This window comes from Alosa alosa, chromosome 12, assembly GCF_017589495.1.
Source record: "Alosa alosa isolate M-15738 ecotype Scorff River chromosome 12, AALO_Geno_1.1, whole genome shotgun sequence".
In the NCBI taxonomy this organism is placed as follows: domain Eukaryota; kingdom Metazoa; phylum Chordata; class Actinopteri; order Clupeiformes; family Clupeidae; genus Alosa; species Alosa alosa.
The window spans coordinates 16,296,574-16,322,728 of NC_063200.1; the positions used below are offsets into that span (position 1 = coordinate 16,296,574).

At 41.5% G+C, this 26,155-nt stretch overlaps 2 protein-coding genes across 3 annotated transcripts; both read left to right on the forward strand.

Annotated features, from left to right (window-relative positions):
- The first annotated feature begins 1,625 nt into the window (after nt 1-1,625).
- il1b (interleukin 1, beta) lies at nt 1,626-8,645 on the forward strand. Its single transcript, XM_048259382.1, has 8 exons — nt 1,626-1,687; nt 1,793-1,837; nt 2,176-2,215; nt 2,394-2,586; nt 2,871-3,053; nt 3,330-3,460; nt 3,948-4,152; nt 8,638-8,645. Exons 2-8 carry the CDS (start codon nt 1,797-1,799, stop codon nt 8,643-8,645), a joined length of 801 nt encoding a protein of 266 aa, XP_048115339.1. The 5' UTR covers nt 1,626-1,687; nt 1,793-1,796.
- A 10,784-nt stretch (nt 8,646-19,429) lies between these two features.
- On the forward strand, nt 19,430-22,589 carry LOC125304751 (interleukin-1 beta-like). 2 transcript variants are annotated; one of them, XM_048259251.1, is made up of 7 exons: nt 19,430-19,483; nt 19,608-19,652; nt 19,928-19,985; nt 20,128-20,317; nt 20,558-20,740; nt 21,377-21,507; nt 21,695-22,589. In XM_048259251.1, exons 2-7 carry the CDS (start codon nt 19,612-19,614, stop codon nt 21,902-21,904), a joined length of 813 nt encoding a protein of 270 aa, XP_048115208.1. In that variant the 5' UTR covers nt 19,430-19,483; nt 19,608-19,611; the 3' UTR covers nt 21,905-22,589. The 2 variants fall into 2 exon arrangements, with proteins under 2 accessions (XP_048115208.1, XP_048115209.1); XM_048259252.1 differs by having other exon boundaries at nt 19,432-19,459.
- Nucleotides 22,590-26,155: the final 3,566 nt, after the last annotated feature.

The window sequence follows — 26,155 nt, forward strand, 5'->3', positions numbered from 1 at the left end:
ACGAAAGTTGTTCATCTTGGGGAGATACACACACCAACCAAATTTGGTGTGTCTAGCTGAAAGTATGTGCCAACCACTGGATCAATCACCTAAGGAGGTGCTACTGAGTCCCTGTGCCATGCTAGGGGCCAAGCCGTTATGCCTATGTAGCCATTGTGATACCAGATGTGTGTGCCAAATTCCAAGACTTTTCATCCATGTTAACCACCTCAAAAATAGCAAAAAGGTGAACAAATAGTAATAATAATAATCCTTTCAAAAACAATAGGGCTTCGCACCTCTCGGTGCGCAAGGCCGGGACCGTCGGTGCTCGGGCCTTAATAATAATAATAATAATAATAATAATAATAATAATAAAAATAATAATAATAATAATAATAATAAAACATGTATTTTTTTATAGTGCTTTTCTAGACACTCAAAGACACTTTAGAGTTTTTACATAGGTAAACAAACAAACAAACAAAGTCCATGGATAATATACACACAGGGGCTCAAATTTGGGTCTCAAATTAAGCAAGACCTACCCACAAAAAAAATGTGATCTTCTGACAACCATTCTGAACAAAATGAGATGTCTGAGATCAGAGATCTGTGGACAATTTGGACCTGTAGTGTCAAATTCCAGTTCAAATTAAGTTTTTAATTTGTTTCATTTGTTTGTTTATATGATAGAGACAACACTTATTCATTGACAGACAAAAAACTGTAAATAAGCCTTACAGTTACAGTTTACAATGCCTAAAAAGTATTCACCCGCTTGGATATTTCCCCTTTTACTGCTTTTAGAAATGGAATGATGATTCCATTATCAATTTAATTTGTCATTTTTTTTACAATAATTTACAAGAAACCCCTCATTCATGTCAAAGTAACAGCAGATTTCTACACAGTAATGTTAATTAAAAAATAAAAAATATAATGCAAAATAAGCAATTGCATAAATATTCAGCAAAACATATGGGAAGCCGGGAGGACAATCTGATTCAGTTGGCAAGAGAAGCGACTTAGAGGAAGATTTACTTTCCAGCAAGACAAAGAGCCGAAGCATACAGCGAAAACTACACAGAAATTGTTTAAAGACAAAAAGGTGAATTCTGGAGTGGCCAAGTCAAAGCCCAGACCTCATATCTGTGGCTGGACTTGAAAAGAGCTGTTCACACTCAATCCCCTTATGACCTAACAAAGCTTGAGTAGTTTTGCAAAGAAAAATTGAGTAAAATTGCAGTATTCAGATGTGCAAGACTAATTGGGACCTATCCACGCAGACTCCATGCTTTAATTGCGACCACAAGTGCATCTACTAAATTCTGACTTGAAAGGGGGGAATGTTTATACAATTGCTTATTTTGCATTCAAACACACCTGAGGCAACACGTTCAGGTATAAGGTGCGATGAAGATTATGTTTAATCTTCGTGTAAAAGTTCTGTGTAAATCTTTTAAAATACTTTTAAGGTGCATACAGGTATTGCAACATTAATACTTCCTCTTGTAATTGCGTAAGAGTTGTATGGGCTTATTAAAAAGATGTTGCAATTTTTGACTTTTTTTTCACTTCAGGGGTTTGCCAGCTCAATCCTATAAAAGCAAGACTCTGTGTGTGATACTCAGAACATTCTGAGACAACGATTCATCAACATATAAAAAGAAATATCTAAAGGAGCATATCCTCATCCTACTAACCGGTAAGATGACATTATGACAAATTGAGATGTCATTATTATACATTAACAATCCTAATGTCACAGTTGTTTGGAGATTAAACTTTTTCTTTTTCCATTTTTTTTTAGCATAATGGCTGACGTGTATTTCAATTTGGCTGCAGCTTTGGAAAGGTTAGATATATCTTTAATGCAAAATTGAACATACATATATTGTTTAGAGTTTGTTTACAAAAGTCTCTAGAGGACACCTATATTTTTTTCTTGAGATCTCAATATATGTAACGGGTTCTCACAAGATAACCATTTTTGTAATTAACATCTCAAGATAAGTGGCTTGTTAGCTTGAGATACCCATGTTTGTCGCTACAATAATCCTCAAATATCAGAGTGGTCCTGGAATGCATGTAGCCTAAAGTAGCTAATATAATTTCACTCTAATATCTATTTCACTTTTTAATTCTTCCCTGCATTTTACACCTTAATGGACATTGTTTTTACTTTTGCAACAGCTACAAACCCGACTCTGTGGAAGCTGAATCAACGATCAAGGTGAGTCATTTAATGTCTTCACACAAATACAGACTTTCTAATTAATGTAGGCTATCAGTATGACACCTTATTGTTGTTACTGATGCCAGCTATTGAAATTCATATTTACAAAATTAATAAATCTGTGGACTAATGTTTGTGTATTCTGTAGCTAATGTGTGTATGTGTGTTTTTTCAGATCAAAGAACACGATGCAGAGTGTGACCAACATTCAGGAATCGACATAGAGGTGGCTGATGAGCCTCATAACATGCGGCAGGTGGTAAACCTCGTCATTGCCTTGCACCGTTTAAAGAAAACCCAGAAGCTGCAGGGCACTGAATTCTCAGACGAGGAGCTGTGCAACATTTTCTTTGAGAATGTGGTGGAAGGTAATTTGACTTTTGGCGCCTCCAAAGCTTGCCTTCAAAAGATTGTGAATTCAAAAATAAACCCCAGAGATTTCAATAGCAGGTCTTCTTACAATGTACTAGCACCTTGATCTGAGGAAGATGAGATATAGATGAACAGTCAACACTAGCTGAGCCTCTGAAAGAAGGAATTCCAAGCAAATCATTCTAGAACATAAGGGCTCTAGAAATACAGTATCTGCTAACTAAGTTTTCCAGTGATGTGCCTTGATACATCTCATCATATGCCACTCATCATCTTTCAGAGTATGTGACACCAACAGTCCATCAAAAAACAACAAATGCTGCTGACCACTATGACTCGTCTGAACAACCGCAGCAAAAGTCCTTCATCTGTGATGTTCGAAACAAGTTCCTGGTTCTAAGTAAAGGAATCACCACGGAGCTGCAGGCCATCACCCTCCAGAGTGGGAACAAGAGCAGAAGGGGTGAGTACTCAGCAGAACGCATCACACGGAACCCGGTTCCACTGGTACCAACCTCACAGTCTTTCTGAAAGTCATAGTAGTTTTACAAAGCATGATTCTTTAATGTTTTGGTCTTTATTGTACACATGTAACCTACGTTGTGTAGGACGGCACAGCTCATGTCATTATTTGTCAGTGTTGTTTTTGTAAAACAACGTGTTGATCAGTGTTGATTTTACTCTTTACTCATCTTGACTTGGTGAAGCTTTTAACACCTGTTTCCTCTTTGGCTTGCAGTCCAACTGGAACTGACTACATACAAACCCTCGGTCACACCTGACAAAGGCCGACCTATTGCCTTGGGGGTGGGAGAAGACCTCTACCTCTCATGCACGTCTTCCTCTGGGAAACCTGTTCTAGGCTTAGAGGTACAGTAAATTCAAACACAACACACATTCAGCTATCACTGTGCCTGACATATAAGAAGACATTATATTCTCTTCTTACTTAGTTGTCATGACTCATGTCTGTGGTGTATCTCACAAGCTCAGTGAAATCATCGGAGCACACAGACGTGGATGTTTGTTGTCTCAGTACAGCTAACGTTTCCATGGGTATGCCATCTTCCCAGATCTTCTAACATTCCGATAGGTATTCCATCTTCCCAGATGGACTAACTAATTATTTTATTTCCCCTTGGGGATCAATAAAGTATCTGTCTATCTATCATATTCCATCAAAACGAAGTGTTTTTGCTGCACTGAAATAAAACAACAAACATCCACATCTGAGTGGTCCGGTGACGGCTCCCTCTCTCCACATGATCTGTCTTCTCCCATGAAACACCAGACTGGCAATCAGAAACGCTGTGAATTTAACTTTTTTTTATCTAAATACTTTCTTTTGTGTTTTTAGGTGGTGAAAAAGGAAGACCTGAAGAGCATCAGTGGCGACATGAAGCGATTCCTGTTCAACAAGACGGTCTCAGGACAAACAGTGACCAGCTTCGAGTCAGTGAAGTATAAAGGCTACTTCATCAGTACGTCTTACACTGATGGACAGCGAGTGGACATGTGCCAGAGTCAGGATGTCCCGGACCGCCTGACGACTTTCACGCTTTGTGTGAAATGGCCATTTCTGCCACTATATACCAAACACCCAGACAGTATGTACAATGTGCAGCCTTTAGTCTGAGTGTAAAAACCTGAGCAGAGTTGAAGGGTTCAGAACAGAGTCCCTAAACTCACTGGGATGGATTTCCAACCTTATATTTGGGGAAATGTCATTTGTCATAGTAAATACAAATTGTATTACCTAACAGCAAGTTAAGTAGAAGTTCATTTTGAATTCCTGTGGATGTCATTTTATTAATTTGTATTTATGGAATTTTTGTGTGGGCTGAAGTTCCTTTGTTTTTATTTATTTATTTATTTATATATGTATTTATGTATGGTGTTTATTTATTATTCTGCATATTCTGTTACAATTTCTGATTGATTTCTGATTCTGAATTTCTGAATGATCTACAATTTACCATGAATCTACCATATAATCAACCATGACTTTGCAAAGCAAACAGCAAATACTGTCCATGGGTAACTTTCATACACTGCATGTGGAAGGAGCATTGACACAGAGTAACATGTCATAAATCTCTAATCGTGTTTTTAATGTAACTCGGATGTCCTCCAGAAGTGATAATATAGTTGCATTTAGACGACCTGCTGTGTTGTAAATGATGGATCTGTTTTGTATACTTTGTGCTTTGCTTTCAAAATAAAAGTGTTCAAGAATCAGATTTGGTTGTAACATTGTATTATGTTTAGACTATGGAATTTTCAAGTGTTCATCTACATCATTGGTTTCATTTAAAGACTGATTGATTGGATTATATACTGGGCCTGTGTTCTTCTCTTGGATTGTGATTCAAACCTGTTGTCATTGTACATATGACAATGTGACCCACACGCACTATTTTTAAATTTACATCTAACATTTGATTTTCATCATTCCTTTTATATTGTTTTCTTTGGCAAGAGGACAAGACTAGGTCACACCTGTCAACACTCCCGTTTTTCCCGGGTTTCTCCCGTATTTCAAGGTCATCTCCCAGCACCCTCCCGTTTTGTTATTTCTCCCGGAAAACTCCCGTAATTTGCATGGCCATCAAACTTCATTTTAAAATCATTGATCCATTCAGGTTGCCAGATTGTGTATGAAATACACCCTACACATACACGATCACTTAGTTTCAATTTCAACCGTTTTGTCATAGGCTAAAACCTGGCAACCCAAAACCCAAATAAGGAAGCGGGTGCCGACTGCGCAGTCTGAGTCTCGTCGTAAGCAAGCGGGCTAGTTGAATGGCCCACTCCAGAACTAGCTGTTGTGAAATTGTTGGGAATTTAATTGAGTAACACATCACATAAACTGTTATTGAGTGTTGTTGATACACTGAACTTGTGCCCTCGGAACCAAATCTGACAGCAAGCAGCTTTGGAGTTTTGGAAGTAGGCTGCAGGCAGGCAGCTGGTGGATACATAGCATGTGTAAGGTAGCCTAATGGTAAGGTAACCCCGAAAAAAAATCTCCCGTTTTTGGAAAGCTAAATGTTGATAGGTATGGACTAGGTGCACATTGGCTTGTTATTTTGTTTCATGTTGTTTTATGTTTCACGCTGTTGTTAATGCACATCATGATTTTTGTTATTTTAATATTTGTAATTGCGCTGGATGCGCAAAGGCAGCATGTACATTCCCCGCATGGTCAGGATAGGGTAGCCTAATTGGCTGGTTAGCTTCATGAATTGAGGCCTGTATCTATCTATAAAGTATCTATCTATCTATCTATCTATCTATCTATCTATCTGTTTGACAATCAGGGAGAGGTCACCTGGGGGGTTTTCCAAGGACGTGGTTTAGTGACAAACCTGGGTAAGTTAACTCAGAGTAAGAGCTGTATGGCTTCATTCTCCTAACAAAACAATGTCATAGGGCTCTTGAGTTAACTTACACAGGTTTGCAATAGTTTTGGGTATTTCAAGAGGGGTCTAAAGACTTATCTATTCAACTTGCACTTATTTATTTAATTCATTCATTCATTCATTCATTCTTTGAGTTATGGTTTGTATATAATCATGTTTTTTGTTTATTTTCATTATGGATATTTCATATATTGATATTATTGTTATTATTACTATATTCACTTAATGTAGGCTTATCAACTTTTTTAAGTCTGTAAGTTCTTCTGTAAGTCACTTTGAACAAAAGCGTCTGCTACCATGTTATCTTATCTCTCTTTTACTTTAAGAGAGTGAATTCAGTATGGGAAATACATTGTCATCAATCTGTTTTTCATTTTTCTCAGGCTCTGTAGAGCAACTGTTCAATTTCCATCATTTCCTCAACTCGTTCAACCCTCCATTAGGAGTGCAGGCTGCCAGAGCCTCACTTTTTGGATCTCAACAACACCATGATGGAGCAGCAAGGCCTACGACACACTTCCCCTTTTAGGAAGGGTGCGATTTTAAAAGCTGACAGCTTCCTACAAGCTAAGCTGCAATCCTACGTGTCTAACCTGTGATATCCCTTACACAGAGAGGGAAAGTTAAAGGGTTGTTCTGTAACTCCAGTAATTTCTTTGCTGATTTCTCACTTTTGTTGTCTCATTTTTCTGTACGGAGGTCCCCCTACAGCTTTGGGGTGCATAATTCACAACCGTCTCTTTTGTCTTTTCTCTGGCTCTGCCATGATAAACATCTAAAAAATGAAACCATCTTATAACTAGCCGGCATGGCTAACCAGTGCTTGAGGGGAGAGTGTGTATGTCCAGAGAATTTTAAGCATTTGTGTTGCTCGTTCATTTTTGCTTTCTCACAAGACTTTCTGATTCAGACTCTGCTACCAGACAGTAGGGGGAGCAGGGTAATCCGCCATTCTCACCAGAACAGGTTATTTAACCAGTGATTTCCAAACTGTTTTATTAAGTTGCATAGGGGGCCTTTAAGCTTGCCAAACTAATACAGTCAGCCACAGGCAGCTTAGCTGTGACTAGCCTACATTCGTGACACTCCATAATGGTCACCTAAATCCCATGAACACACAGATAACTCTTACACTAACCTTATTTTGTGCCTTTTATTCATGTTTGTTTAAAGGGATACCAGGCAAGCCTGATGCTTTTTCTCTACGAAGCTCCCCCTATAGTCTGTATGTGTCGATATCGCAGCGCAGCCCCTCGCCGGTCTGAAGCTCTTTTCCTTTTCTTTGCATCTTCCATCAAGGGTTTTCACTGCTTATTCGCAAGCTCTGCCATTATACACACGTTTGCAACAATCGCTAGCGTTTCGTTAGCCTGCCTCTGTGCTGGGGATGCAGGATGTAAACTGATCCTGCTTCTCGCGATGTCTGATACTTTGTGAGACTGAAGTTCGGCGGGTAGGATACACCGAACTTTCAAGTGGGATATTTTTCCTACAGGCAGTAGGGGCGGGCGAGAGAGCCTTCATTCGCCCCGTAATGAGTCATTTAACCATATACCGACTTACGAAGATTATTAATTAACACGAAAACGTTGCCTGGTGTCCCTTTAAAGATTTAGTAAGTATAAGCCCTTTTCATTCCCCACTTCGATGCAGCTGCATAGGTTTCCATTATATCCAGTCATCTTTCCCCTAAATGTACGTGCAGCAACATTCCATCTGCAACTATTTGTAGCACTAAAGCAATCTAGATTCTGTCAGAATTTCTGTGGGTGGTTAAGAACCAACCAAGTGGGCAAGATAATGAATAATAATTAGGCAGTTCTATATAGCAATGACCGCTTATCCAGATTGGCTCAATTTGTCTGCCTTTTCCTTTCATTTGGCTACTGCATACAGCAGACAAACAGCATATAGATTTCAAAATTACCACAGGTCACAAACTCAATTTGACCTATGTTATTAAAAACAACAGGAAAAATTAGATTTTAATGGCATGAGATCTTTAATGTAACCTTTACGAAGCCAATTTGATAGTAAACAAACTTAATAGGGGAACTGTTCACCAGTCATACAGCATAGCCACAGTGAGTCATTAACAAGAGAGCCAGCCGACATTGTCATTGACATTGTGTACAGGGGGAACAAGCCACTAGAAGTAGGCTATTATAATGGCAGAGTAAAATATAAATATATTGCGACTAGGGGGAGTTCTACAATTGCCAAAATACCTGAAACTGCATAGAATACCTTTAATGTAAGGGATAGAAGAGAAAACCAGTAATGCCAGGTTTTCATTCAGATTTCCAGGTTATCATTCTTATTTATTTATTTAGATTTTAATCCACAACTTTTCAGTTTGCTGCATGCTAGCCCAGCTCCTTAACCACTACACTACCGCCCCATTCTACCCTAAAGTGGGCAAACCAGCAATGCTATTCCTGGCCCTGTTAGCTCCATGACAACAAATCGATTGATTGATCAGGACAGTTGAGCAGCCAATATAAATGTTCAAATGATCAGTTATCTCACCACAAATCAAAGATTAGAGAAAAAGGCCCGAAAAACTGAGAGCAGATTTGTGTTTCTTCTTTCCTCTCCCACTGATCATCTCATGATCTACAGATCCCTGAACCACTGCTTTCATTTCTAGACTTTGGTCAGAAGGATTTATGACAAGGCTTTATGATATCCATGCCACTTTCATGTCGGAGGTTACACTTCTGTTACACTAAAACCCCCTACAGACAACTCACAGTCTGATTCCATAGACCACTGAAGTTGCGAAATCCACATCTCCTTATATGGGCAGAGACGGCAGCTTTTGGGTCCTTTTTGTCTGCGAACTTCAGAGGTCTGTTCACTGATCACAAGCACAAACACCATTCATGTTTCAGTGGGAAGTTAATGTTGGAAGGCACAATAAAGTGTCTGTGTATCAAAGACATACATTTCCCTCAAGATAGTAGGCATATCCATCAAATCTACCTGATCTTGTCTTGTCTTCTGAAACTCAAAAGGAGTATGAGTTTTTGTCTCAGTACAGACACACACACACACACACACACACACACACACACAAACATACATACAGTAGATAACCGATATTGTTCTGTGAGAACCACATAAAGCATTAAAACATTTGTTTTCCATCACACCTTTAACTACATTTTGCTCTTTCTACTTTAACTGATGTAGGATTTTTCTTGCAGAACTTTTCCTATGGAACATTTTGTACACTGCAGAGAACGCCCACAAAGAGTAGGCCTACTATGGACATGCACCTAAGATTTCAGCATACATGGTATGTTTCCTCGCCTCCTCCAGAGGGAGACCTAGTGGATTATTAACTTAAAGGCAACCACACTTCCAGGATTTAACAACGATATGAACTTGTCCCCATTTCCAAGATATTTAAGGTGTGTCACTGTTTACCATCTATACGGGAAGGCCAACAAATCTGGGTGTGTTTATGAATGGATTTGATTCTCATGACTTATGAGGGTCTTAAAGTAACCAGTTCTCTTTACAGGATTTTGCAAGAACTATTCTTCTATATCAGTGTTGCAATCTATTCTCTTTCTTCCTATTTGTTTTTAGGCCTATTCCTTCCTGTCGTTGCCATCATGTCTGGTGTAGCCAGTTCCACTGATTACAGTGGAAGCTAATTGTTGCAGCAGACACTCCGCGAATGTAACTCTTCAGTAACACGTCCCTGTCAGAGTGTAGTTCAGTAGACGGACAGCCTAAGGGCTGGGTGCGTGGCATGTCTGTTGGGTGTCAGTTGTGTGGTGGCTGCGTGGCATTTTCTATGTCTACACCAGAAACGTGTCTGACACTGCACTGCGGCGGCGGCCTCTCTGCCTATTAAAGCTGCAGTTGGCAAGAATTTTTTGATTATATTCACTGAAACTGACACTATGCTCTGACAGAACAACATAAATAAGCCGGTTTTAGAAAAAACAAAACGCACTTCTACCTCCACCTTGAGCCTGTTACTTGTTTTGCAAAAATCCACAGCTCCCGGTTCTTCTGGTCCAATCAGAGCAGGGCTGTGTGAGATCTGACTGTCAATCACAGTCTGGTGCAGTCTGGTGCGCACTGACGAGCACAAACTCGATGAGAGGGTGTTCGATAGTGGGGGAGAAGCATGAGAGTTGTAAACATTAAAAATTTTCCCTCAATCTGTCAGACTTGCCAACAGCAGCTTTAAAGCATCTCTTTGGGCAGCCGTGGCCCACTGGTTAGCACTCTGGACTTGTAACCGGAGGGTTGCCGGTTCGAGCCCCGACCAGTGGCCCGTGGCTGAAGTGCCCTTGAGCAAGGCACCTAACCCCTCACTGCTCCCCGAGCGCCGCTGTTGTAGCAGGCAGCTCACTGCGCCAGGATTAGTGTGTGCTTCTGTTCACTGTGTGCTGTTTGTGTTTCACTAATTCACAGATTGGGTTAAATGCAGAGACCAAATTTCCCTCACGGGATCAAAAAAGTATATATACTATACACTTTCTGTTTTGAATGCGTGTCGCCTGAAAAATAGGCATCGGTCCTATTTCTAGCATGCGCACGTTTTCGCTGCTCCTGAGACATGCGTGTCACGCAGGCAGTGTGCAAGGTCTATCCTGTTAACATGGGAGCCAAAATAAAAACGGACCTGCCACACAGCTGTCACGCTCACGCCACACACCCAGTCTGAATCAGCACTAAGAGCGGTTGTGTGAAGTTCAGTACAGTCAATAGCTTCAAAGTTGTAGTGTGTAATTCAGTAGTCACAGTGCAGCCTCAGGCCCGGGCTACACCGGGTTCGCAAGTAAAGCACTATGTTTGTGGAGCGTCGTAATAGTTTTACAACACTGGTGTATTTTTCTCGAACGTATGTGCTGCCATCACGTCTGGTGTGGCCATTTCCACTGATTTCAGTGGAAGCTAATTGTTGCAGCAGACAATCCGCGAATGGTACAAATTACTTAATGGGTGGATTACCTGAGTTAATACTAATGTCTGGTGAATATTTCATGCAAATAGCCTCACTGGAAGTATACTTACTGAAAAAAATGTTGACGCATTCAATACTTATTTCCCCCGCTGTATCTTAAAAGGCAGAATGTTTTTTTTCCATTTCGTACACACAGTCTAAATGTGTGTGTTTCCCTCTGTGTTGTTGGACACATTGGAGTTTGCGTTGGTAGGGAAATCTTCAGTCACCCGAGGGTGGTCAAAAGCAGAAGTGAAACTTCAATAGTGCTGGCTCTGCAGGGTCTCTGTGAAAAGCAGGAATTTCAACAGTAAGCCCACCTCTGAAATGCTGAAGATAACAACTTTCATTGCGATATATTATTGCTGTTGATGCTTTTCATAAATAATGCTTTTTACAGTCATTTGCATAATACCTTTGACCACTGATTACAGAGGATGTGACTCACCAACACTAACCCCAACCCACACACACACAAATATATATAATATATATATACACACACATACACACACACACACACACACCCAAACACACACCAACCCATGTGTGTGTGTGTGTTGGTGTGTCTATATTTCGAACCCTGGTTGTATGTATACATACACACACAAATACACATACACACACAACCAGGGGTCTAAATAACTTTTTGGCCTATAGCCAAAGGGGCTGGTAGATGAAATTACCAGTCAGACATATTTTTACCGGCCAAAACTAAACAATGCGTATAGTTATCAGTATAGTTATTAGTACAGTTAGCATAGTTTTAGCATAGCTTTAGCATAGTTTTCTCAGCAGATGCATAAAAGGGTAACCAAATAACTGTAAGACTCGTGAAGTATCCTTTTCTCATTTTGGCAAGTAGCCATATAGTGTTGTCAGACTGCAGGCAAAAGTGGTTCAAATCTTCTTCAGACTTCTTCTTTGGGGCAGCCGTGGCCCACTGGTTAGCACTCTGGACTTGTAACCGGAGGGTTGCCGGTACGAGCCCCGACCAGTGGGCCGTGGCTGAAGTGCCCTTGAGCAAGGCACCTAACCCCTCACTGCTCCCCGAGCGCCACCGTTGAAGCAGGCAGCTCACTGCGCCGGGATTAGTGTGTGCTTCACCTCACTGTGTGTTCACTGTGTGCTGTTTGTGTTTCACTAATTCACCGATTGGGTTAAAAGCAAAGACCAAATTTCCCTCACGGGATCAAAAAAGTATATATACTTATACTTATACTTATACTTCAGAAGTAGTGTGAACACTTAAATCTTGCCCAGAAATCAGATCAGATCAGATTTAGACCACTTCCATATGTGGTCCTGAATCAGACCCAGGTCTGATTTTTTTCAAAGATTTGATGCAGCAGTGTCCAAAGTGTCCAATGTCGGTTGTACGATCTGTATGCTAAACTGTTTTTTACCGAAGATAAACAAGCATATTACTACTAATTCTCAAAATCTGGGACAGATCGTCGCGATGCGTTCGCACCGCCATTTTGGTTTTAACATTGTTTTCAGTATTGAGCCATCTCCTTTACTCCCTCTTCATCTACAACTGCAAACCCTAACCCTAAACTCATCGCGTGGGAAATCAGATTAGCCTACTGTATCTGTCAGTATTGGGCTTTGAAAATAAGGGATATGTGCTCAGTAATAGTACATTTTGTAACATTAAGAGAAACTGAATGGGGAAGTTAAATTAGAAATTAGAATAGTTGGAAATTGAAAACATACAAAAAAAAAGATTCAGGGCTTTTGAAAAAAGATTGGGGGCTTGAGCCCCCGAAGCCACCTCTTGCTCTGCCGATGAGGCCCAGCACCTAACATTGTGGTGCACTGCAACAACCTGACACCAAGAAGACCAAAGAGCTGGGGACTGTGGACTTAAGCAAGTCTAGGGCCAATCTCAATTCTCTGTTTTACCCCTTCCCCTTCCCCTATCCCTTCATCTTACCCCTAGCCCTTGTCCCTCGAAACCGAGTGGCAAGACATAGGGGTGAAGAATATTCCCCTTGGAAATTAGATACCACTAGCCAACCATAAGGGAGAGCGGGATGATTTAAACACTTGAATTAACGTAATTTACAGAGATCGTACCACACTGAAAGCTAATATTTTGTCACTAGCAACCTGTCTTCTGTCAAATAGGCTATCATTGCATTTTCAGCTCGGAATAAAACCGTTCAGGAATTATTTCAACAACAGCAGAACGTGCCTATGTTCGTTCGCAGCCTACCTTCTGGTCCGGGTGAATGAAACAGGGATGGGGGACAAAATAAACATGCAGTTTGCTATGTAAACATCCCACAACTCCTTCGATATTTTACAATAATATCCAAATGGTCGTTACTTGACATCAGAAGCAATCGCTACCTGTAATAGCCTATGCGATGAGTCGGCAGGAGTAGGCCTGCATTCATATCAGACGAGCGGTAAAAAAGTTCAGCAAATTTAGCTGCTGTTGGACTTTACATTTCTGACATGGGATGCTGCCAATTCGCGGGGTATCAGACATGGATATGTAAAATGCGAGACATTCGCGCAAATAATGATGTGCTGTTAACATTCACAAAACAGCGATTTTTGAAAACTTCCTCATGAAGAACAGGACCTTCAATATATGGTCACAAGATTGAATGCAACATAAAACAATTACCATTTTAATTTTATAATCCTTATTAATGCCAACATTTCATGTCAATGAATCTCTCGGTGTGCTTATTTTTCCGGTGTGAGCGTTGTATGTTGGGTATTTCTCTTACCCCTCGGTTTCAAGTAAGCTCCCGATCTTACTTGGTTTTAAGGGGTATCTACCCCTTGCCCTTATCCCTACCCCTCGATCGAAATGAGAATTGAGATAGCCCTTCGTCTCACGTGCACGCGCAAAACTAAGGGGAAGGGGAAGGTGTAAAATAGAGAATTGAGATTGGCCCTAAAGCAAGCACACACAACCCCATTCTCATCAACGGGACTGAGGTGGACCGTGTCACCAGCTTCAAGTTTCTGGGTGTCCATATAAGGACCTCTCTTGGACTCTCAACACCTCTACCCTGATCAAGAAGACTCACCAGCGTCTCTTCTTCCCGAGGAGACTAAAGTAGAGGAGACAAACACTGTAATGTTACACTCTTGCACACTAGTGTGTAGTCCATTGTTTTGTTCAACCCTTTTCGCATCACATCCTGTTTTGACTTCCTCAGGGTGAAATTCCATCTACGACCGTTTCCTCTGAGCTCACGAACCACACCTTATGAAAAGTCACCGGAATTTCAGGACTTGTGAGAGCTGTTTGTTGACAGGGCATATTGTAAGCTGCTGCTAATTGTTTATATCCTGTGCCATTCTGCAGGTGAGTTGTTAAAAGAGATGACAAGATACAACAGATACCACTGCACTATGGGAAAGTTAGTGCCAGTTGTTTCCCATCCCCCTCCCTCAAGAAACACCTGCTCAAGATGCACCTACACTCGCACACAAACATAAACCCACACACACTATCTATTCTATACATATACTGTCTGAAGTGAACCATTAACAGGTAATAACATGGACATGCTGAGCTCACACACAAGTGACAATGTGTTTCACTTCCTCCCTCTTGCATAAGCACTATACTTCTTCGCTCATATATATTGTATATTGCTCATGGTTGTTCCAAATCTTTTCCATTTGCGAATGATTGAGGCTACCGTGCTCTTAGGCACTTTCAATGCTGCAGAAATGTTCTTGTGTCCTTCCCCAAATCTGTGTCTTGAGACAAATCCTGTCTCACAGGTCCTATTCTCTCGACCTTGTGGCTTGGTTTTCACTTTGACATACACCATCAACTCTGAGACCTTACATAGACCGATGTGTGCCTCCTAATAATATCCAATGAATTATTTTAGGCCCAGGTGGACTCCAATCAAGTTGCAGAGGCATCTCAAGGACCATTGATAAAAGTAGGATGCACCAGAGCTCAATTTCAAGCGTCATAACAAAGGGTCTGAATACCTACTGTATGTAAATGGAATATTTCAGTCTTTTATCAATTTACAAAACACTCCAAACACCTGATTGGAGCATTGTGTGTAGAATGATGAGGAAAAAGTCTGGTGGACTCACACGGAACTCACATTTGTATGAAGCATTTGTGACGTGCCGCATTACTTGACACACACCCTTGTTAATCGAAGCAGGTAAGTCTTGCTCAGGTGGGGTTTGGAGTCAGGTAGGTCTGGCTCAGGTGTGGTATGGATCAGATGTGGACCCAGCCCTTGTTAATCAAAGCAGGTAAGTCTTGCTCAGGTGGGGTATGGAGTCAGGTAAGTCTGGCTCAGGTGTGATATGGATCAGATGTGGACCCAGCCCTTGTCGTGCACCGTCATCACACTGTTGCCAGATAGATCCGCCTGCTTCCTGTCTGATCCAGCTGGCAGCTCCATGGAATCAGATGCAGCTATCTCATGTCTAGGGGTGAACACACTTGGCCCTGATAGTTGAATATCCAGTCAACTGTGTGCAATATAACTAAATATTTGAATACAAATGTGTCTAACTGCTTACTATTGCCTGTGTAGGATTATGGGAAAATGTTTGTCTGTTCGTCCATTTCTTTTACTGTCTATGGACAGGACAGACTTTCAATATTCTGGTATTAGTTTATGGATGGCATTATGCACCCCTACCCCACCCCCAGATACCTGAAGATGTCATATTACTAAAGCCCTTTAAGGCAAGTCCCTCCACTCAGCAGCCATATTGCAAAGCACTTTGGGGAGCTTATCGGCAGCTATTTTCCTATGCAAGTGAATGGAGAGGCATACTATACAGGAAGGAGTGGAATATGTGTAAGCTAGTGGCTATATTGGCATTACAAACTAACCACATGCATTTCACTGACACAGACTGCATCACATCCTCTGATGGTGTAAATCGTTATACCACCAATTAACCAACACCTCCACATCTTTCCCTCCACACACCAACTTCCTGTTCTCTCACACGACACCTTATCTCTTCAAACAGCACAGATATCAGTCCAAACTATTTTCTGTATTACTCATACATGGAATATTACCAATGGAATATTGGTATGTCATGGAATATTAACCAATTCTCTAATGGTTCTCTCCCCATAGGTGTTCTAATAGTATAGCCACAGCCTTATACTGTAGATAGAGAGTAACTCTCTAGGCTCTGAGTGTAGCCACAAGCTGTTGATGTCACATGCTGTTTTTTTCCAGGAAAGCAGCCACTTCCTGATGGTACACCTACTGCATATTGACACACATATTGAGAAATCCAGTTTAGGATGAAACTAAATGTGCATTAAGCATTAATGGCAAGGTTACTGCAGATCGTTTCAGCTGTTTCCTCATCATACTTATGCATACCTTAGTCAAAGTCAAAGTCAGCTTTATTGTTGATTCTTGACATGTTCCAGACATCCAAAGCAATCGAAATTACGTTTCCCTCCATCCCACGGTGAAGACAAAGACATGTAGTTAAAAACTAGACTAGAATTAAAAACTAGACATAGCTTAAAACATTAAGACATATCACACCAATAAATAGACATTTAAATTAAGTTTGCAAGTGGCATGGTAGTGCAAAGACAGTTCGGTCATAGCAGCATCAGTGTAACAGTTTTTTTGTTTCCTGAAATGTGCAAGTGGCATGATAGTGCGAAGACAGTCATGGTGGGGGTCATCTTCTTGATGTCCTGGTGACTGAGGGGAGAGAGTTCAACATCCTAACAGCCTGGTGGATGAAGCTGTTGCTGAGTCTGGTGGTGCGGGAGTGGAGCGGGAGTGGGGGATGCGGGAGTGGAGTACTTCTTCCCAGATTGCAGGAGGCTGAACAAATTGTGAGCTGGATGACTTGTATCGCTCACAATTGTGGTTGCTTTGTGGATGAGGCGGGTGGTGTATATGTCTTTCAGGGAGGGGAGTGGGGCACCAATGATGCTTCCAGCTGTGTTTACTATGCGCTGCAGAGCTTTTCTGTTGTAGTCAGTGCAGCTCCCGCCCCACACAGTGATGCAGCTGGAAAGGATGCTCTCAATGGTGCCACTGTAGAACGTGCTCATAGTGAGTGGTGGAGCACTTGCCCGCTTAAGTCTGCGCAGAAAGTAGAGATGCCGCTGAGCTTTCTTCACCAGTGATGCAGTGTTGGTGGTCCAGGAGAGGTCTTGTGTGACCTCTCCGGAAGTCAACAATGATCTCTTTGGTCTTGTTGACGTTCAGCAGGAGGTTGTTGTTCCTGCACCACGTGGTCAGAAGGTCAACCTCCTTCCTGTAGTGAGTCTCGTCTCCCTTGGTGATGAGACCCACCAGGGTTGTGTCGTTCGCAAACTTGATAACGTGATTTGTGTTTTGAGTTGTTGTGCAGTCGTGTGTCAGCAGTGTGAAGAGCAGCGGACTGAGCACGCAGCCTTGAGGGGCCCCTGTGCTCAGTGTGATGCTGCTTGAGATGTTGTTGCCAACACACACTACTTGAGGCCTCTGACTGAGGAAGTCCAATAGCCTGTTGCAGAGTGAAGTACTTAATCCTAGTTTGTCAAATTTTCAGATGAGTTGTTGCGGTTTTATTGTGTTGAATGCTGAACTGAAGTCTATGAACAGCATTCTCACATATGTGGGGTTTTTTTCCAGATGGGATACTTCTACCATCTTCGGTGGGCTGCGACCAGAGCACTGCCCCAGGCTGCAGAGTGGTCTGGATCACATCCAGCTCAATTCGGTCTCAGATGTGACTCAGTTTCAGAGCAACTTGGTCTCAGATGCCACCGTATACCGTCTATATGTTGTACTGTATATTGTTTAGATTGTCTGGGAACCTAGAGGGATAACACTGGCCAAATAAATCTGATTCTAATCTACGACTCAAATTTTACATAGCTGGTCTCTAATGCTTTTGAGCCCCTGTGACAATACTTTCATGTGCCCCTGTGGCAATACATTAAGGGCATCATTAACTACTCTTATTGACAGACAGATAGATAAACAGGTAGATAGATACATAGATAGACAGATAAATAGATAGATATATAGATAGATACAGAGATAGATAGATAAAGACATTGAGTGACTGATTGATTGATTGATTGATTGATTGATATATTGATTTAAGCATAATATGGCACACGCAAAACCAACAAAATACACAAATATAATGAATATTATGGACGGGATGTGGTAGGATCTGGCAACTCCAGAAGGCCAGAAACATTCGTCATCTGGATGCTTGGCCTTGTGTTTACATATTCCCTCGCAGACGTAGTGGGATGTGAACTAGTTTGTGTATATGATCTCTGTGTGTGATTTTTCAAGTGTGAGTTGGGACGTAAGTGTGTAAGTGTGACGCAAAGACTGTTCTAGAATCTTTGGTGTGACGTTAGGCCAAATAACAACTTACTGTATATTAGCCTACACTATGATACAAATCCTTATTTTAGTGCATTTTGAAATGTCCCCTCAGAATTGGCTAAAACATCCCAGGTTGCTTTCTGTTTCACTCGTCACAAGAAGGGACAAACATGCTTCAACAACTGAAAGGTTCTAGGAGGGATCGGAAGTTCTATGATTTTCAGACCTATTCAGTAATTTCCTGAATTGCTGCCCTGCATCAAAGCACATGGTTAGAGCATTACATCATTAAATTATTGACCGGTCTTACACTTGGCTGTGAAAAGTAGATGGTGTGGTGTGGGCATTCTAGAGCTGCTCGATTATGGCAAAATTCATTATCACAATTATTTTGTTCAATATTGAGATCACGATTAGCCTACTAAACACGATTACTCTGTGCTTTTGAAACAACAATCATCCATTTTTAAAACTTTTTACATTTTTAAATTGAATTTTAAATATAATCCAACAGGGGAAAAAATACATAGATAATGTACACGACAGCTCAAGACAAATGAAACTGAATGTTTCAAAAAGAATCATTATATTTCGAGTATGTTGTTTTCATAATTGGAAGTCATCAAGATTAATCAATTAATTGCACGGCCCTAAGGCATCCGATAGGCCGCCTAAACATTCTGGACAAAATCAGATCAGAAAGAGAAATCTTTGTTTCATTGCTGAAATGGATAAAGGGATAAGCTTTAATTGTCCATTTGAAGTGTGATTAATTTGACAGTAGGCTACACAGTGTCATTCCTATGCAATAGGCTTATCACCAGCAGCTGAAAAGCAAAGAACAGCCAACCATTTAAGGCATAGGCATTGTATCTCACAAAATGTCAGTAGCCTATATTTTTTTGTTTGTTTGATAATTAATAAAAGCCTATTTGTCAAGTGCACAAACATCTGGCTGCAACATTCATCCTGAACTTTTCACGAATTGCATTAGGCTATGGTTGAATCTCACTTTGTTGCAATCTAAGTTTTTTTCTTCGCTGGGAATTTCCCGTCTCAAGATATATAAGCCCGTCTTCCCCAGTGATGGTCATATCATTTAGAGCAGCGACTCAGATCAACATCTCAGATCAACAAAGAAGTTAGTACCTTATCCTTTCAACTGGTAAGATTAGGCTATATGACCACTAAAATTTAATTGACAAATTTTACACATGTAACATAGCTACAAGATCATTTCGCATTTGTTTGAATATCCATAACACTTGTTTTTCCTGTTTTTATTGTAGCATCATGGCTGACATGTGTTTCAATTTGTCTGACGCTTTGGACAGGTGAGATAAATTATAATGTATCTATATATAAGGAGATAAAAGAAATTAACCATTTGACAGTTCGTTTTTAAACTTACCGATCTAAAAGTTGAGACATGGCGAGCCTAACTCATCTTCGCCTTCATTTACTGAGTTCGCCTTCGTTAAGCCTAGCTATATCAGAAAGGGCCTAAAGGGCCGTGCAGTTTACAGTAGCCTACATAATGTACACCTTAATACAGCAGTGGGCTAATTGATCTTGCCGTCACATTTTACATCTGACTCTATCTTTGCAGCTACCAATCCGACTGTGTGGACATGGACTCTTGTATGCACTGCCATCCAATGGTCAAGGTGAGTCATTGCATCTGTTAATAATGAACGCATTTGCTTATTATACCTAGTACTCTAACTAATGCCACTTATTAAAGTACATTTTACAAATTGTAAACTTAATTTGTCTTACAAAATTGTTTTTGTTTGTGTTTGTTTTCAGACCAGTGAGCACAATGTGTGTGACCAACAGTTAGGAATCGACATAGAGGTGGCTGATGAGCCACATAACATGCGGCAGTGGGTAAACCTCGTCATTGCCTTGCACCGTTTAAAGAAAACCCAGAAGGTGCAGAGCACTGAATTCTCAGACGAAGAGTTGTGTAACATTTTCTTTGAGAATTTCGTTGAAGGTAATTTGACTTTTTGCGCCTCAAACCTTTGCCATTACATTATTATTGCCATTACATTACAAGCCTCCTGTCCTTAATAAAGACAGTAACTGCAGTAAGCCATATACACGCTTTAATTGCAGCTCCTCATTCTCAGATCTTACAGGCACCTTAATCTTAGGAAGCCGATATAAGTGTATCTGTTAATGCAGTGTTAAAGCTGTCTTCAGTGTTAGTGATGCATTTTGATCAATCTTGCAGAGTGTGTGACGCCAACGGTTCATGAACGAACTTGCCAGGCTCCTGATCACTATGAGAAGACTGGACAACCGGTGCAAAAGTGCTACATCTGCGACAGTCTAAGCAAGTTCCTGGTTATAAATGAAGGAATTACCAGAGAGCTGCAGGCCATCACCCTCCAGGGTGGGAACATGAACAAAAGGGGTGAGTACTCAGCAGAACGCATCACACGGAACCCGGTTCCACTGGTACCAACCTCAAAGACAGTTTGGCATTCCACACACTCCTTATGAAAGTCTAAGTAGTTATACTAAGCAGAATTCTTTCATTTTGTGTGTGTCTGTATTTTTTTTTAATTGTGTCTGCTAGTGATTAACAAGATTACAAGATTATCTTGTTAATTCTGTATGCACACAGTCTATTCAGTTTTGTATTAAAAGAACATGTTTGCAATTATCCTGGTCATCCTGCTTCATGACCAGTCACTAAGGAGTGAGAAACAGGACATGCATTGACTTTTCCATTTCTTAATGGTATATAGTATGAAGCTCTGGCCTTAAATTGTGATTTAATAAGTTTGCATAAGTGTCAGTGTTGTTTTGTATAGAGTGTGGAAAATCCCTTTCTTTTGAGAAGTGTTGGATTGGATTTCCTCTTATAAATCCCAAGGTCGTTTTACAGAGGAGCAGCTATGACAGAAATGCACACAGAATATTATTGACAAGAGACAGAAATGACAGCATGACAGCATAGCTCTTGCCTCCCGTTAACCTGGTGAAGTGGATGGCATGTTCAGTGTCCATTTAAAGTGTATAACACCTGTTCCTCTCCGGCTTGCAGTACAACTGGAACTGACTACATACCTACCCTCAGTGCCACGTGCCAACGGCCGGCCTATCGCCTTGGGGTTGGGACGCAACCTCTACCTCTCGTGCAACTTCACCTCAGGGAAACCAGTTCTGGGCATAGAGGTACAGTGCACTCAAACTCCAACTATCACTGCACACACATCCAGCTATCACTTGTGGCTGACCACAACTGACATTACATTGTCAGTATTTTGGTGTGATGTCAAGTCTGTTCTACATATTGGAAACTCTGTCTTGTTTTTATCGCTAAGAGAAAGAAGACTCTAAATACTTTCCTTTTTGCACTTAGATGGTGAGGAAGGAGGACCTGGAGAGCATCAGTGGCGACATGAATCGATTCCTGTTCTACAAGACGGTCTCAGGACAAAGTCAGACCAGCTTCGAGTCTGCGAAGTATGAAGGCTACTTCATCAGCACATCCAACCGTAACAGGCAGCCAGTGGACATGTGCCAGAGTCAGGACGCCCCCAACCGCCTGACATCGTTCATGGTCCTGTAAAGGAGCCAGTTCTGCCACTACATACCAGATACCCAGACAGTATGTACAATGTACAGCCTTTTGTCTGGGTGTTTCTTTTTAAACCTGAGTAGAGTTATAGGATTGAAAACAGGATCCCTAATCTCACCCAGTATGGATTTCCAAATTTATATTTGGGAAGATTTGTCTTAGTAAATACAATTTGTATGCCTGTCAACAAGTTAAGTTGAAGTTCAAATTGAATTTCTGTGGATGACGGGAACCTTATTTATTTGTATTTATGATGCCACTGAAGTTGTATTATGTACTCATTAATCATATAGAGTTTCTTGGTTATTATTTATTTGAGTATTTATTTATGTCTTTATTTATGTATTAATTCAATTATTTATTAATTGTATGAATGACATGTGATTCTTATTTATTTTGTGAACAATTAGCATCCTGGACAGTCATCTATCATGATTTGTTAAAGCAAACTTAGGCTCTGTGATTTCCGGTGTGACGGGAATGATAGAATTTTAGAACTTTGAATTGTTGGGGAACAGAATCTTATGTTAGAATGTTCAAAAACCCACACCTTTAAGGGTTAAAACATCCCATAGAACATATATCTTGCATAACTGCAATCACTGTTTTTAGAATGTGTGTCAGACTATATCTTTTGTATTGCTTTGCATTCAAAATAAAATATTTTTGAGAATTACATTTGTTTGCATCATATAAGGGTTAGATTGGGGGTTGTTTTTTAAGTCTTGTAATAACCTGTTTAACATTAGTACTGGATTGATTGGATTATATGCAGAGCTATAGCGTGTGTACTTAGAGAGATCAGTCATTACTCTCCCAAATGGACCTCTAAGTTATGAGTAGAACTCAAGTTATGAGTAGAACATACAGACATGCTACAAGGGACAGGTCACAATCTCCCACCCTGTTCCTTCTCTGGATGTTCTCTGTATGTTCTCTGGATGTTCTCTGTGCATACTCTTTCATGTTCTCTGTCTGCTCTGCTGTCCGTGGATCACTATTCAGAAGGATAGATAGATAGATAGATATTGATCCCCAAGAGGAAATTCAAGAAATTCAAGGCCATGTCATCAGAAGCAATCTAAGACTAAGCGAGACGGGGCGAGATAGCTATCAGCCAGAGATAGACACACGCAGTGAGGAGTTTCGGGGACTCCAGTCAGCTTGCCCCTCTGCAGTGCGTGTCATCTAATACCTCATGCGCTACATACATGGAGCAGGAGAGGTCATTCATAAATACTCTCTCCAGTATTCCAGTAATCTGTCAACTCAGGAGTCATGTCTTCCAGTGTCGAAAACATATCATCAAGTAGAACACAAAACGTGGACTGGGCTAGACATTTTGCCTACAGATAAAATAATATAGAAATGCTCTAATACAAATAAAGATGGTAACAAATACAAAAAAAACAAAAATAAAGGATCAGATCATCTTCTGTAAGATATCATCCCAGTGTAATCATAGACCCACACACACACACACACACACACACACACACACACACACACACACACACACACACACACACACACACACATATATATCATAGTGTAACAAGCTGAGGTGTGTGAGTCTGGTCCACTTGTCACACACACGTACACACACACACACACACACACACACACACACACACATACACACACACACTTCCCAGTGTAATGACAGTACACAAGGTGAGGTGTGTGAGAGTCTGGTCCGCTTGTCTGTTGCTGTGATTCAGTAGTATGTTGTTTCATGAGGGGTTTTCTCAGTACACAGTCCTCTGGGTCCTCCTGATGGCCACAGGAGCAGTGAGGCAGCTCTCGGCCGTATGACCAGGGCTGTGTGGTTACTTCCTGTGTGGTCACTTCCTGTGCATTACTCATCCACCTGCACATCCTGCCGTCAAAGATCCTTGATTTAACCATCTCTGCTACCGTCATCCTCCTCTGCAATCACACTCACACACACACACGCGCGCACAAACGCACACCATGCGCACACGCACAGACACAAATAGACACACACATACACATCCTCTCTCTCTTTCTTTCTTTCTCTCTCTCTTTCTCATGTACACACACACACAAGCATGCACACACATACACACATGCATGCGCACACACACACACACACACACACAAATAGACACACAAATACAGACATACAAATACACACACACACACACACACACAGACCCTTAAGCAGGTACCGTACATTGTCATATACCCCCCACCTACAGTATCTGGGTAGGTTGAGCTAGAAACCCCTCTGTGCCCTGATGTGTGAGTTAGATAGATAGATACTTTATTGAGTATCTATTTCTCTAGTTCTGCCCTGCTCCTCTAATAAATACCTAGTTTGTGTGTGTGTGTGTGTGTTTGTTAGAGAGAGAGAGAGAGAGGGAGAGAGAGAGAAGGAGAGAGAAAGTTCTACCCTTCTAGTAAATACCTAGTTGTGTGTGTGTGTGTGTGTGTGTGTGTGTGTGTGTGTGTGTGTGTGTTTGTTAGAGAGAGAGAGGGAGGGAGAGAGAGAAAAAGAGAGAGAAAGTTCTACCCGTCTAGTTGTGTGTGTGTGTGTGTGTGTGTGTGTGTGTGTGTGTGTGTGTGTGTGAGAGAGAGAGATAGAGAGAGAGAGAGAGAGAGAGAGAGAGAGAGAGAGAGAGTTCTGCCCTGCCACTCTAAATACCTTGTTGGGATGACAGAGCACAGCAGGCAGTCTGTGGTTCCCATTTGGATGGGCTTCATTGCCACACATACAGAACGAGCAGAAGTGTGGGAGTGTGGGATTTGCAACTCATAATCATGTGTAATACCTGTAGGATGGATCCTACAGAAATATTACTCCTATAGATTCCTATGTTATAATTCTAGATGCTTGACTACAACAACAACGATAACAAAACAAAAAAACACATTTCCCTTGCCCTGTTTCAAAACTGGATAACACAGGGATATGATGAATATAGCGAAACAGATGTAGGGTCAAGCCCACACATGTACCAAGACTGTGTTTGTGCTGTCAAGGTTATTTGTCCTTTTTTCGCCAGATTTCTCGCTGCGTTTACCCCCAGAGCAGAGCAGAGATTGAGAAGTGAATGCAGAGAATGTGTTAATCTGGGTCTCTGATAGTATAATATGTTATGAGTCACCAGCCAGTCCCCCCTCCCCGTCCACTGTGAGGATCAGCGCTCACATGCGCAGAGCAGCAGTGCATGTGTGTGTATGTGTGTGTGCGTGCGTGTGTGTGTGTGTGTGTATCGCTGCTACCATGCACATTCCGGGCACATGGCAACACAAGCTATAAATAGCCATGCAGCTCGACTGCGCTGCGTCGGGATCAGGGTTTCTTCTTCCTGTGAACACGGCATCCCTCCACCGTGCAAACCCTCCCTCCCTCTTCTCTCCCTCCCTCCCTCCTGGTCTTCTCTTCCTCTCTGTTCAATGCCACACTTTCCCTTTAACTGCCTCCTTTGCTTGCAGACATATGTATATGTGTAGCGTAATGTGGAAACACAGGGAACTTGCTATACTGACAGCAGTTCTTTATCTATTTGATGCAACATACACATTGTGAGTGTCCATTGAAGTCCTAGCCGTGTCGCAGCCATTTCTGTTACAACCAGTTGTAGGTTGGGCTCATTAGTGGTGCCCAAACCACACACACACAGCTACACTCACACACGAGTGTGTTATGAGCCTGTCCTAATGAGCTGTACGTCCTGTTGGTGTCCCCATAGAGACCAGAGCCGAGAGAGAGAGTGTGTGTGAGAGAGCGAGAGAGTGAGAGTGTGTGAGAGAGAGATCCCGCAAGGACACTGGAAGTGTGTGAAATAATCCCCACTTGATTTGGCATCCGGCCCACTGTAGTGTTACGTTATCCACCCCCAAGGCATCACTATTTCCTCTTGTACTGTGCATGTGTGTGTGTGTGTGGGCAGGAGGGGTGGGGGGTAGAGTTGAGAGAGGTCATTGAAGCTGTGTAACTATGGCAGCTGTGTGGGAGGAATAGGAGGAAGAGGAGGAGGAGGGGGAGGGGTCACCCAGGGCATCATGGGTCTTCATGACTGCCAGAACCTGATAGTGGTGCAGGGAAACGAGGCTCTCCTGCTTGGGCTCTGACTCCGGCTGCTCCGACTCACTGGGCTCCCATCGGTAATAAAGCCCTGCGTCTCCATGGCAGCCACTTGGCAAAGGTCACCATTTTGTCATAAATGGGAAAAGCCCCATAATAGAGAACAATGGTCTCTGCTATGTTATGGT